At 44.4% G+C, this 15369-nt stretch overlaps 1 protein-coding gene across 2 annotated transcripts in view; it reads right to left on the reverse strand.

Annotated features, from left to right (window-relative positions):
• Window positions 1–15369, reverse strand: part of KIAA1841 (KIAA1841 ortholog) — a 155845-nt gene that overhangs the window by 3188 nt on the left and 137288 nt on the right. For both annotated transcript variants that reach the window (XM_030196181.1, XM_030196182.1), the window contains exon 20: window positions 5243–5334. In XM_030196181.1, the coding sequence (XP_030052041.1) occupies window positions 5243–5334 (92 nt within the window). The remainder of the gene's footprint in view (window positions 1–5242; window positions 5335–15369) is intronic.

Consider the following 15369-nt stretch of genomic DNA (forward strand, 5'->3'; position numbering starts at 1 on the left):
CCTGTACTGCATTTAGTTATAAAACTGATTAAGAACAAGCATGATTCTTACTAAAATAGGGTAAAGGGGTCCAGACACTGGCCTACACTACGGACAGTGTATCAACCTGATGCACAATCCAGAATAAAAAAGCATGAATGAGAGGCCTATATGCTCTGAAAAATTCAAAAGAAACATTTCTCAAATTATTTTCTAATATATAAACTTCATTTCATTGTAATATCATTTCCTAACACTATAAGCCGATCAGTACTTGTACTTGAAAACAATCACTGCAGGTTCCTTTCTCATAGGATCTAGCTTCTGAACATCATACGCAACACAAACTGGAAATTCCTTAGAATCACCCAAATAGTATCCAAGCCAGAATATATAAAATAATTTAAACATTAGTTTGGGGGAAGGGCAGAGGTAGGGAGGGTCCAGTTTTCAAGAGAGAAATATAATGATGTATAAATGTAGGGTGTTTTTTTTTTTACAGGAAAGGTTGTTATATGTATGTATGGGAGCCCCTGAGGCATGTTTGACTCTGGGTGGTCTGGGGGCGGGGTCTGCCCTGGGCTGGGAGGCCATTTCCTCTTTGTACATTTTTTACTGCAATTTTGAGATTACTGGAATTTCTACTCAGGTAAAAGATCAGTCCTATTAGACTTTCCATATGGACCGTGTGTGGGACGGGGAAGGGGGGGGGGGGGGGAGTCACCTCTCCCTTATTTTTACACTGTCACCAAATTGATATAGCTGTGCTTCAGGAAACCTACCTCTCCTCAGAAGAGCATCAAAAATTTCGGTGGGTGGGCTCCTTAGTTGAATCTCCTGCCAGTCACAGGAAAGCAGGGGTTCTGATCTTATTTCGGAAATCTTTAGGTATACAAATTCATTCAGTACTGCAGGGCCCAGAGGGTAGGTTTGTGCTAGTTCATTTATCTGTTAATAAACAGCCTCTGGTCCTGTATAATGTATATGTCCCTAACAATTATGATAAATCCTTTTTTGCTAGACTAATTAATGTCCTTCTCCCTCATGTACACCAGCATATTATTGTAGGAGGCAATGTCAATATGGTATATGATCCTGCCATGAACCGTTCCCATCCATCGGAAGATTTACATATCTGCCCGTCCAGAGGCCTGCCCCTACTCTGCAATACATTGGGTTGGTGGACTCCAGGAGATTATTCCATACAACCGACCGGGATTACACCCACCTCTGAAGGGTGAATTCTACTGAAGCACGGATCGATTATACGATTATATTTTAGTTTCTCAATTCATTTTTTCACAATTGCAAGCCTCAGAAATAGGGCCATATGGTATTTCTGACCATGCTATGGGATAGGTCTCAATGGATTTTGCTCCCCTGGACGCCAGGACTTACCGCTGACAATTTCCCATTGACCTATATTAGGATACTGGGTTTCATTCCTTTCTGATTAATAAATGGAAAGAGTTTGTCGATCACAATGCCACCCACACCTATTCTTTTTTGGGACACAATCAAGGCAGTGCTTGGGGGGGGGGGGAATCATTACTTATGCAGCTCATAAAAAGAAAGTGAGGGATACAGAAATTTTAGGTTTAGAAAGACAAATGATTAGGGATAGGGTTGCGTTCAGATCCACCAAATCTTCAACTGCTTGTGCAGCATTCTTGGCTTCACAAGCAGCCCTCAATACTCTCATTCATCTATGGACAGTTAAATCTCTGATGTACTATAAATACAAACTCCATCTCTATGGGGGGAAAAGTGGGAAACTATTGGCTCACTTGTTGAAAACACATCGTTGCTCCAAAAGGGTGATACAGCTGGAGAGAGATGGTGGTTTAAAAACTTCCTCTGGTGCAGAAATCACATCCATTTTTAAATGTTTTTTGAACGCCAATACACAGCTCTGGAAGGAAACAATCCAGATGGCACAATGTATCTGGACAACATTCAACTCCCACGAGTGACGCCGGTACAGGAAGAACTGCTTAATGCCCCCTTCACGGATGGCGAACTGGTCTTGGCCCTTCAGAGAAATGCATTAAACAAAGCACTGGGACCGGACGGCTTTAGGGCCGAATTTTATAAAATCCTTCTTGACCATCTGACACCTATAATGTTATCCTATTTTTCACACATGATCACTCACAAAGTTCTTCCAGATTCCATCCGAACAGCACAAATGATTGTCCTTTTAAAACCTGACAAAAACCCTTATATGCCACATTCGTACAGGCCAATCTCCTTACTTAATTTTGAAGCTAAACTGTTTGCCAAGATCGTGGCTAATCATCTAGCTGGAACCCAGCTGGTAGGGTGATCTGGCCGAGCTCATGGCCTTTGCAATGTGTTAGGTTCTCAAGGATCTCGGACACTGGACTGACGTGAGCCGTTGGGCTACTGACGTCTAAACTCCACGAGCAGCAATGATATTTAATATATAGGGTGGAAGGGGAGGGGGGGGGGGTCACAAGATTCTTGTCAGTCCCCCAAGTAATCTAATGCTTGCATTCTGGACTGGACACCTCCATATAGACAACATTCCCATAATCCAATTTAGAGGTAAACAACAAATGCAGGAAGATATGGAGCACTACCTCATCAAAGTAGGGGCACACTGCACGCAACAATCTTAGGGAGGCAAACCCAGCTCGCACAACTTGAGTGGCTTGTTGCTCAAACTTCAACCCCGAGTCAATCCATACCCCCAAATATCTAAATGAATCTGATAATTGCACTTTTCCCTGCAAAAATTGTGGCAGCGCAGTAGGATATGACAGATGCCTGCCCAACCAACCACTATGCTGTGGTTTTCCTATATTAAAAACCAACCGATTACTGGCCATCCACTTCTCCACTTCAACCAAACAATCCTGCAAACCTGAAAGATCCGGGACTGTAGGGGGAACAGTAATCCACCAACAATATATCAGCAGCATATAAATACACTTCAAACTGTTAAATAATCCCGTGGGAGATAACGCAGAACCATATGGAACCCCATGCTGTAACTCAAACTGCCGAATTATCCATGTCCACCTGCACCATAAATGAACAGTTAAGGAAAGATTAAAGCCACTATAATAACTGTTTCCCTCATCCCCAGGACCCACAACCTATTCATCAATAAGTGATAATCTAACATAGCGAATGCGGCCATCAGATCCAATGACAACGCCAAACCCACCCTTCCTTTATCCAACTGTGCATGTGCATCACTCATCAGTAAAGCCAGCAATGTCTGTCCTGTAGCCCTCCCAGAAACCTGACTGGTATTGATTCAACACCCCCACCCTATCCACAAAATCAACAAGTTGACAAAATACCACCCACATGCATTACATCTTTCCCTTCCCCCTTCAAGACCAGGCGACTGGAACCACCCCATCACTTTAACTCCTACATATCAGTCCATACACTACAGGGAGTAATCCCTGATGCTGCTGTCTAATCCAGAAAAACGGCACCAAATCCAAACTACCTCCCACTCGCAAACCTTCAAACTCTGATAAAACTCGTCCCAGTTAGGCAACCGAAACTAAAGCATAACCACGTGTAACCTGGGTCTCGCTGAACAGCTCAGTTTTCCCTCTCTCACTCTCTCAAACGAGACTCGGGCCACAAACAGATATACTCTATGGTCCTCCTTTCCACAAACTCACTTTCCACTCACAGTCCAGTCTTCTTGCACTCAGATTGGGCGCAGGCTGGGGCTGGATAAAGATCCAAAAAGCCACAGGATGTTATGCTGGTCTTTGGTCCGAGTACCTTTCAACAGTCCAGGAACAACTCTTTGCTCTCTCTCTCTCAAAAGAATACTCGGTACACCTTGGAATTGTGATTTTATGAAAAACTTTACTGAACTCTGCAATAGCAGTAACTCCAAACTTCAAACTCTTTATGTACAGCCAATATTTGGTTTAAGGGGTTTCGGTCCATCCAAGACTATTGGTTACAGTCTGTTCCACTCAGCGTGTTTTTCTAGCAAAAAAGGTGCCGGTACTGAAATGCCAGGCTACCCTTCAGGGGTGGGGTGATTACTGAGGGACCCACCCCACAATAGCCAGGCCTCCTGCAATCAGTCACAGAACCTATGGCGAGGCAGAATTGGTGTGTAGAGCCTGAGCTCTTTCATTAAAACTTGGGATCCATGGGTCAATTTTAGCAGACAGTGGAAAAGCTGCCGCTACTCAGTACCCCCAAGTACCCCCTTAAAAAAAGCCCTGGTTCCACTATTCAAACAACTCCTGATAGTAACTTAGAAATATGTATAAATATTCAACTCCTCCAGTCCGCCACTCATCCCTTTGGGCTGTATAATCCAAGGCTGTGCTGATGCAATTGTCACCAGCAAACTCCTCCAGGATTAGACACTCGTGTCTGTCCCCTCTTCCAGAGTTGCACTTCACCGGGCTGCACCTCCGGCCTTGAACAGGCTCTTCCCTGTTCCTGCTTTTCAGCTGTGCTCCCCTTGCCCACCCAGACCACTCCTCTCAAAACAGTTACTGCCTTTGGCTGACAATAATGCCCTCTAAATCCAGCCTTAGGTTATCTGGCCTTTCCAGGATGCCCCCTTCTCCTCCATGGTTTTGGCAGGGGGGGGGGGGTGAAAGCAACCAACGACCATGTGCTCAAACAGGAACTTTTAATACCTTCAAACTCCATCTTTACTGTCAATCAAGAACTAGAAACATTTACCTCTCCAAGTTATTCTATACACCCCCCCCCCCCTGGGTTTGGCCTCCCTCCCATCCTGGGACATCCCACTCACTCCCCACAGTGACTCCAGAGAGAAACCAACACCACTCAGTAATCCCCATATAATGGGGGATTACACATAGAAAGGCAGTATATCAAATCCCATCCCCTTTCTCTGTCACAAAGACCTTGTATTTTCTTTTGTGCACACAATAATTTTTGTGTTTATACACTCACACCCAAATGCTCCATTATTTCATTTTTGTTTGCTTTTTACGTACCACCAGCTTTCACCCTTCACATAGAACAAATCTTTTTGTTGGCTGAGAGAGGGCTGGCATGGAAAAGATGAAGGCCCTTTCTTCTCCAGCCTTGGCTGATCATGGCATTCTCCTCCTCACCCTCTAAACCCTTAATATGTCATCTTATCAGGGAACTGAAAACCTACTGGCTTAAATAAGTATTTCTTATGGTGAAGAACCCAATCAGAAGGTCAATATGAAGGTGAACTATCATTTCTACCTATTATAAAATAAGACAAGTTAATATTTTTGTTTACCTTATATTTTTTTCTGGGCCATTATGTCGAATGGTGGCTTGCACAGAAAACTTCACTTGAGCTTCAAGTCTAGAGTAAATACCTCCTACATACTGTAAAACAGAGAAATAATTATTAATAAGGAATTCCAATCCAGAATACCGGAAATACATTTATTCTTATTGAAAAACTACATTCAAAGAATCACTTTTGAAAAATCATTAACATAGTAAAATTGAGGATGATGGCAGATAAAGACCAATATGTTTCATCCAGTCTGTCCAGTAGGTTTGTCAGGGCAGCACCCACTGAGAAGTGCATGTTATTTTTCCTATGACTGGTTTTATTTGGGGGGGGGGGGGTATATCTACTTTGCAGTGCAGTTTAGAACCCTATCGAAACCAGGATCTTCAGTTTCTGCTGAAACTGAAAACAAAACTGGCCCCACCCTCAAAGCAAGTGTCCCACTAACGGACCCACCCGCCGGCGACAGCCCCCCTCCCAACCCCAATCCTCGGTAGCAGCCCTCCCCTTGTGCCAACCCCCTAGAAGCAGCCCTCTCCTGGGCTTGCAATTAGTGGGGAGTGAGTGTAGGAATGATCCCTACTCGCTCCTGCTCATGGTCAGCTCCTCCTTCAAAATGGCTTTCGGGACTTCTAGCGGCAGTCTCAGCACCCATATTGAGATTGGAACCGGCATAAGCAGGAGCAATCTCCAGTCGGTATGTCTTTCATTCAGGAGACAGCATCTATTAGCCGTGATTGCTGGTGGCTCTGAAGGAGACCCAGGATCAATGAAACTCCCTGGTAATGGGCGTGTCCTCCAATCTAAACCTATTACTGTGGCACTGGACTTTATTTGGGAGGCCTTAGAGAAGCTCAAAACTTCTCTAGCAAAGCATATGAACTGTGTCCTTGGGTCTTCCATACAACTGCAGGAGCGGGTGGAAAAAATAGAGGAATTGTGCTCTAGTGTGGAATCCAAATTGGGTTTTCATTACATAGCTTACCACTGTTCCAGAACCTGTGGAATAGTTGGCATAGAGATAACAACGGACTCTACTGCTGCCATTCCTTGATCAGATTTCTCCCCACCGACAGCTCCTTAAGAGTCATCTTCTCTGACAAGGTCTGATGAGATGGCAGTAACCAAGGGCATGCAAGGATATGTGTTCCTCCAGAATGAGACATCGCACAGGCTAGAAGCAAAGCCTCCTGCACTGCACCCCCTAAGCACTGGATTTTGTGCCTTCGGCTGTACAATTGTGCTGCCAGCAAAATGATCAAGTGAAGATTATACCAGCTGGTGTCCTTGTGCAGGAGGACACTTCCACACCCGGCCTATTCCGCTTAATCATTCTGAAATCACTCAGAGTTCACCTGTTCTGCAGTCATCTTGGCTCTCCAAGATACATTTTTTAAATGACAGTTCAAACATCCGATATTTAGTAATTTATTGGAATTTATTAACCACCTTTATGAGGGGATTCACCCAAGGCAGTGTACAGCAGGTACAATTTAACAAACTTACAGTTTTGTTAACAGCATAGCAATAGTAAAATGACCAAATATAAACATAAATACAATAAATGAGGTAAACTTGGAAACAGCAAATTGAAACCTAATAATAGGACTACTATGAAACAGTATCAAAAATAAACAAATTTAACAGCACTGCACAACAACCACACAACAAAAATACAATAAATGTCAGCAAAATACAAACATTACCACAACAGAAAGCATGGAAGAACATTCACATAACATAGATATAATATGATGTCAGCATAATACTAATGAAACATCTAATAAATGCACATCAGAACATTCAAATAATAGATATGATGCTGATACTTTTCTACAATACAGCTTACTACGTAACCAAAGGGCCAAATAGGGACAAGATGGATAGTACGGAGTTAGTTGGGATAAATAGATGGGTATTAGTTACAAAAATTGGGTTATTCAGTAACAAGTCTAACATATTTAGTAGGGGGGAGGAGAATGCTGGACTGCGGACAGAAGATCAATGCTGGACTGTGGGTGGGGGGAGGAGTGGTAAACATTTGGCCCACCAGGCAGTTTGCTATGCTGCAGTCCAAAACTGCTGCTCAGCCTTTAAAAAAAAAAAAAGGGTGAGCAGGTGCACAGCTTAGAGGGAACTTTGCTTCCTGGAATACTTTCTTGCCTAAGTGATCTAGCAACCTGGGATCTTTTCCTGAAGAGTGAAGAGGTGCTAAGAAAGGACCTGCTGAAGCGAAGAAAACTTTATTGGTGAGTACCTTACCTCATGGGAAATTGCATTCAAACTTGGGAAAAGGTAAACATGGGGTTAGATAGGTAATTTCATTGTCTTTGCTAAATAAGCAGAGTAATTTTAAAAAGTCAGGTCAGACAATAGTGTAGCCTTTAAAGTCTCTGTTAGGGTTTCATATAAAAAGTAATAGTCTAATTTAGTATTTTAGGTTGCATTTAGAGCTTAGCAAAATATCAGTTTAGAGCACAGTTGAAGGAAGCCTCTGTTTAGTGATAGGAGACAGGGCCGGTCTTAGGGCACGGCGACCTCATAGGGCCCTGTGCTCAAGGGGGCCCTGTGCGCCCCGCCTGCCGCTCCCACCCCCCGACGATCGCTTCCTACCTTTAAAAAAAATTTTGAGAAGCGCCGAGTAGCAGGCAGCGCCTCGCTTCTGCCCTGCTAGTAAAAATCTCCTGCACATCGTCGGGCCTTCCTGCATTGAGTCCCGCCCTCCTCTGAGGTAACTTCCTATTAACTCAGAGGAGGGCGGGACTCAATGCCGCATGCGGGAAGGCCTGACGACGTGCAGGAGATTTTTACTAGCAGGGCAGACGCGAGGCGCTGCCTGCTACTCGGCGCTGCCTGCTACTCGGCGCTTCTCAAATTTTTTTTTAAAGGCAGTGGTGGGTCGGGGGGTACTCAGATGGGAGAAGGGTGTGGGATGGGGTTCTCAGATGGGAGAAGGGTGTGGGATGGGGGTTCTCAGATGGGGGGAGGGGGCGGGATGGGGATTCTCAGATGGGGGAGGGGGCATGGGGGACTCAGATGGGTGAGGGATGGGGGTTCTCAGATGGGGGAGGGGTAAGGGGGACTCCGATTTGAGAAGGGTGTGGGGTGGGGGTTCTCAGATGGGGGAGGGGGTAAAGGGGACTCAGATGGGAGAAGGGTGTGGGGTAGGGGTTCTCAGATGGGAGAAGGGGGCTGGAACTGGGGTTTGAGAAGGGGCCATATGGGAAATGGGGGCCATGCATGGGGCTGTTGGGAAAATGGGGCATGAGTGGGTCAGGTGGGAGAATGGTTCTGGGGCTGAAAAGGGGGGGCCCTAATACAAGGCATGTGGATGAAGAGGGCTGGAACTGGGGGCTGAAAAGGAGGGTAGGTGGGATAAGGGGGATAGTACTGGGACTGGAGGCTGAAAAGGGGCAGGGGCTGAAACTGTGGGTACTGGGGGCTGAAAAGGAGATAGGGAGAAGTGGCTGGGGCTGAAGCTCGGGACTGGTCAGAGAAAAGGGCTGGGGCTGAAACAGGGGACTGGTGGGATAGTGGGGCTGGAACTGGGGGCTGAAAAAAAGGGGCAGATCCTGGATGGAAGGGGGAGCGAGAGGGAGGGCAGACCCGGATGGATGGGAGAGGGAGGGCAAATGGGGGATTGAAGGGGCAGAGAGAAAGGGCAGACAGTGGATGGAAGGGATAGAAAGGGCAGACAGTGAATGGAAGGGGGAGAGGGCAGACAGGGGCAGATGGTGGATGGAAGGGGCAGAGATAGAGGCCAGATGTGGATGGAAGGAGCAGGGAGAGAGGGCAGACATTGGATGGAGGGGACAGCAGAGAGGGCAGACACTGGATGGCAGAGAGAGAATGAAGACAGATGCTGGATGGAAGGAAGACAGTGAAAAGAAGATGAGGAAAGCAGAAACCAAACTGTAAATAAAATATATTTTTTTATTTTTTTGCTTTAGGATAAAGTAGTATTGTAGCTGTGTTAATAAATGTTTATAATAGAACATGTAAACAAGGTAATCTTTTTATTGGACTAATTTTAATACATTTTGGCTAACTTTTGGAGAACAAAACCCCCTTCCTCAGGTCAGGATAGGATACTGTAACAGGAATGGAATAAAAAGAGGAGGCGGAATAGCTATAATTTACAAACCCGAATTCACCATCACAATCACGGGTGAATCTACCTCCCCACAACTCGAAATTGCATCGACAAGAATCAACCATCCAAATCTAACAGGCCACCTCAACACAATCCTATTCTACAGACCTCCAGGGAAATGGCAAGACTCCCAAACACAACTCATGGATTTCATCTCGAATTCCTGCGTATCTTCCTCAAACATCCTCATACTAGGAGACATCAACTTACACCTAGAAGATGACACATCACCAAGCACACGAGAGTTCAAAGAATTCCTAAAACTTTGGGATCTGCAAGCACCTTACATGCAACCGACTCACGAAAAAGGACACACAATAGATATCATAACGAACAAATTCGAATCGGATTCAACTATCATGATCACGGACACAAGTTGGACACCTACACTACGGTCAGACCACCATAAAGCAAATGTCACTCTCTGCTGGCGAAAAACACACTTAAACACGACCAATAAACCCGAGCGAACAACATACACAACGAGAGGAAAAATAGACTCCACAACATTCTGGCAACAGATCTACCAGTACGAATGGACAACAAACGCTGACACCATCCAATTCCTCCAAGAATGGGATGAGCTATGTACAACAACATTAGACAAAATCGCCCCAACCCAAACCAGAACATCGCACAGGAAAATAGCAAACCCATGGTTCACCGAAGAGCTGAAAAAACTTAAAACACAAGTCAGGAAACTAGAACGAGCTTGGAACAAAATGAAAGACGAACAAACACTAAACGACTGGAAACTACTTCGGAGAAAATACAAATACACCATAAAACAGACAAAAAGACAACACTACAAAACAATAATAGGACCAAATTACAAAGACACACATAAACTCTTCAGCCTCGTGAACAAACTGCTAGATACCACACCAGTTACAAATAACGGTAAAAACATGCCAGACGTCGACAGCCTTGCGAAGTACTTCAAGGAGACAATCATACTATTACGACACAAAATACCCGCCAGTCCCATAGAATACGCCACTCTTCTAGACTGTCTGGACCCAGAAGAAGGAGCACACCCAGCAGACAGAACCTGGACCGAGTTCGAACCACTACCAGAAGACCTCATCTCTAAAACTCTCAAAAAATATGCCAAATCCAACTGCAAACTAGACGCATGCCCAAACAGCCTCATGAAATCAGCCCCTCAACAATTCACAATTGACCTAACGAATCATGTAAATTACATGCTACAAAATGGACTCTTCCCAAAAGAAAAAGGAAAAATCTTACTCACCCCAATTCCTAAAGATACAAAGAAAAACTTGAGCGAAATTACCAACTACAGACCAGTAGCATCCATACCACTAATAACCAAGTTAACCGAAGGGATGGTAACCAAACAACTCACAAACTATCTAAACAAACACTCAATACTGCATGATGCCCAATCCGGATTCCGGTCGAACCATAGCACAGAAACAGTACTAGTCACCCTTATGACCAAATTTAAACAAATAATAGCAACCGGGAACAATATACTCCTCCTACAATATGAAATGTGAAGCGCCTTCGACATAGTCGACCACGAAATCCTACTACACATACTTGAATACTTCGGCATTGGAGGAAATGTCCTAAGATGGTTCAAGGGGTTCCTAACCCTGTGCTCGTATCAAGTCACATCACACTCAACCACGTCCAAGGCATGGATACCTGAATGTGGAGTTCCACAAGGATCACCCCTCTCACCAACTATTTTCAACCTAATGATGATCCCTTTAGCAAAACTTCTATCAAACCATAATCTCAATCCACATATATACGCTGATGATGTGACAATATATATCCCTTTCAAACAAGACATCAAAGAAATCTCCAACGAAATCAATCAAAGCCTAGACATCATGAACACATGGGCAGACACATTCCGTCTGAAATTAAATGCAGAAAAAACTCAATGCCTGGTACTCACCTCCCAATACAACACCAACGAATTCAACGCGATAAATACACCAAACCTAAACCTTCCAATCTCAGAAACGCTAAAAATCCTTGGAGTCACTATCGACCGCCACATAACACTTGAAACCCAAGCAAACAACACAACTAAGAAGATGTTCTACTGCATGTAGAAACTGAAAAGGATAAGACCACTCTTCCCAAGATTCGTCTTTCGTAACCTAGTGCAATCCCTCGTCCTCAGCCATCTGGATTATTGCACTCATTATACGCAGGCTGCAAAGAGCAAACACTGAGGAAACTTCAAACAGCCCAGAACACAGCAGCCAGACTCATCTTTGGAAAACCAAAATATGAAAGGGCAACACCACTACGAGAGAAACTACACTGGCTTCCACTGAAGGAACGCATCACCTTTAAGGTATGCACACTAGTCCACAAGATCATTCACGGCGAAGCCCCAGCCTACATGTCCGAGTTGATTGACCTACCACCCAGAAATGCTAGGAGATCTTCCAGAACATACCTCAACCTCCATTTCCCTACTTTCAAGGGCGTGAAATACAAGACGCTACACGCGTCAACCTTTTCTCACACAAGCACGCAGCTTTGGAACTCACTGCCATGCAACTTAAGAGCGATCCACGAACAAGCATCCTTCTGCAGATTACTGAAGACCCATCTGTTTGAGACAACTTACGGAAAAAAACAAAACACATAGAGTCCACACTCACTTACATCAATGCATCACACATCCACTTATGATCTCTCATCCCCCCTAATTCCACATTACTCATACATATACTTACAGGAATATGTACACCATGTGCCTATGTGTCTTAACACTGCCCTTAAGCTTCCCATTGTCTCCTCCCAAAGTCTCCCTGTTGATGTCCCATTGTGATATTCCTAATGATAATTCGACTATCTCGCATAACTTGTACAATGTAACCCATAACCAATTTGTAACAACTGTATTCTCATTATTCATATCTTATTGTAAGCCACACTGAGCCCGCAAAGAGGTGGGAAAATGTGGGATACAAATGCAAACAATAAATAAATAAATACTGTAACAGTACTATACTGTATTGACCTGAGGATGGATGTTTTGGCCTCTGAAAGCTAAATGTAGTAGTCCAATAAAATGGTATTATTTTATTTTCTATATTTATTTTATTTCTATTTGCTAATTTTTAAAGTGGTGATTGATGTTTGTTAGTTTTTTTCAAATTTACATCTGCTGTCTTTATATTTTGCACAGTACTAGGGAACATTTTCTGTTTCTGTGGTGTTGCATTGTATGCAGAGTCTGGCATCTTGGGGGTTCAGTTTAATTTTTGTCTAAATAGAAAGTTTAAATATTACTACTTATTCTATAGTGGATTAGGGTGTATCTGTGTTTGTGAAAAAGACATGGTTTTCAGTTGGCATTGACTGTGCAGGATCGACAAGACCTGGAGCTGGGGGGCCTTGGAGCTCGGAGGGAGGGGTGGCTGGCCCTGGAACTAGGGTGGGGGTGGAGCCCCATCAAATTGGTCTGCATAGGGCCCCGCACTTGCTAAGACCGGCCCTGATAGGAGAAAATGCAAAAGTACATTGTGAGACTCAAAGGTGAAGAGGAGAAATACTAGAAGCTGATAAGGATAAGGTAGAACTGATTAACAAATATCTCTGTTCTGTGTTCACAGCTGGAAGTAGGACTACAGTAGACCAACACAAATAGGAATGGAGGTGTGGTAGACTCTGAACGATCTTCAGAGGACTGTGTTTGTGAGGAGCTAGCTAAAATAAAGGTGGAAAAAGCGACGGGGCCAAATGGCATGCATCTGAGAGTACTAAAGGAACTTAGGGAAATTCTGACAGCTCTGCTGACTGGCCTTTTCAATATTTCTCTAGAATCAGGAGTGGACCCAGAGGACTGCAGAAAGATGGATGTGATCCTCTCCACAAAAGTGGAAGTAAGGAGGAGGTTGGAAACTACAGGCCAGTAAGCCTGACTTTTGTGGTAAGTAAGTTAATGGAAATGCTTACAAAAATAGAGAATAGTGAGGTTTCTGGAATCTAATGGATTGCAGGACCTGAGGCAGAACGCTTTCACTAGAGGCTGGTCTTGTCAGACAAATCTGATTAATTTCTTTGATTGGGTGACCAGAGAGTTGGATCGAGGGAGAGTGCTAGATGTGGTATATTTAGATTTGGGCAAAGCCTTTGTCATGGTTCTGCATAGATGACTAATAAATAAGCATAGTGCCCTCAGTATTGGTCTTAAAGTTACTGACTGGGTTAGAAACTGGTTCTGTGGAAAGTGTCAGAGGGTAGTGGTAAACAGAGCTCACTCTGAGGAAAGGGATGTTACAGTGTTTAGTGTGAGGGTGTTGACTTCCGGACTACATATTTACCACCCTTAATTCTTACTGCTTTGGTACTTCCCAAGCATCTGGACCGGTCTGGAAGGCTTATAAATTAGAAATTAGATATTATTTGCTAATTTTCTTTCTTTTAGGCCCTGCAGACCAATCCAGAACCCAATCATAGATGATGTTGGATAAAGGATGCGGAAGTATTGCCTGTCGAAAGAAAAATCAAAGATATGTCTGTTTGGTTCAGTGCAAGCTGCTTTTAGTTCTCTGTCAGTTTGATTTTCTTGATTGATAATATTATGAGTGGTCATTTGATGCTGTTTCAGTTCAAAAAACAAAAAAAAACATGAAGAAGTAACTTATGAAGTTGTCTTGGGAGATAAGGGATCAGTCATGTGGGGTTATCATATGGCTTTGTTACAGAAATACTGATTGGCTTGGAACTGCACAGTCATGTGTTCTCAGTTTCTGTCTGCTGGTAGGCATATAAAAACCCAAGCATCTGGACCAGTCTGGAGGGCTAATAAAGAGACGTTTAAATACCTCTATGGCATAAATGCACAGGAGGCGAGTCTCAACTGAATGGAAGCTCTGGAATGAGTGGGCATAAGATGAAGGTGAAAAGGGACAACTCAGGAGTAACCTGAGGAAATTCTTCTTCACTAAAAGGGTGTTTGTCATGTCCCCTAATCAATGCAAGCAGCGTCCTCGGGCTGCGCAGGGTCCCATCTATACGCACACTTGACTGGCACAGCCCTGAGCCATGTGTGTGTAATTGTTCTATGGCTGCAGGCTCCTTGATTGCTTTGCTTCCATGCACCTGGCTCTGCTCTCTCTCTGCCTGGCTTCCAGGCTCCTTGATTGCTTTGCTTCCACCCATCTGGGTCTGCTCTTCCTCTGTCTGGCTTCCCTTGCTTCTCTCCTATTGGTCTTCCAGTTCCTCCTTCCCCTGCTCTTGTCCTATGGCTGTGCCCCTTCTCCCTGCTGATGTCAGACGCCAGCACTTAGCTGAGCTCTCCCTAGACTCCTTGCTTTGGCTTCTACTTTTGTAGGTGTTACTTGCTCAGTAGTGTGCTTCTCCTCTTCTTTGTTCTTCGTTGCTGACTTAGCCTGTACCTGGATTACTCTCGTGTCTGCTGCCTGCCTACTGACTCTGCCTGTACTTGGATTGCTCTCATGTCTGCTGCCTGCCTCCTGACCTTGCCTGTACCTGGATTACTCTGTCTGCTGCCTGCCTCCTGACCTTGCCTGTACCTGGATTACTCTCTTGTCTGCTTCCTGCCTCCTGACCTTGCCTGTACCTGGATTACTCTCATGTCTGCTGCCTGCCTACTGACTCTGCCTGTAACTGGATCACTCTCTTGCCTGCTGCCTGTCTGGCCGTCACGTTCATCACCCCACTTACTGCTCCATCTCATAAGCCCTGTAGGCTGCCCGCACCTAGGGGCTCAACCTCTGGGGAACGGCGGTCAGTGCAGGTGAAACCCAGGGTTGTCCAGCCGCCAAGCAGAACCTGGTCAGAGTACCGGGCTCGGCAGCGCTCTACTTGGTACAAGAACTCACAGGTCTGATAGTGTTTAATGTGTGGAATGGTATGTGGTCTCTGTCATGCTATGCAGAAAAAGATGAAAAATGAAGAAACTAAAATAATTTTTTTTGTTTTTTTTATTGACCATGATAAAAGATGT

This window comes from Microcaecilia unicolor, chromosome 3 (assembly GCF_901765095.1).
Source record: "Microcaecilia unicolor chromosome 3, aMicUni1.1, whole genome shotgun sequence".
In the NCBI taxonomy this organism is placed as follows: Eukaryota; Metazoa; Chordata; class Amphibia; order Gymnophiona; family Siphonopidae; genus Microcaecilia; species Microcaecilia unicolor.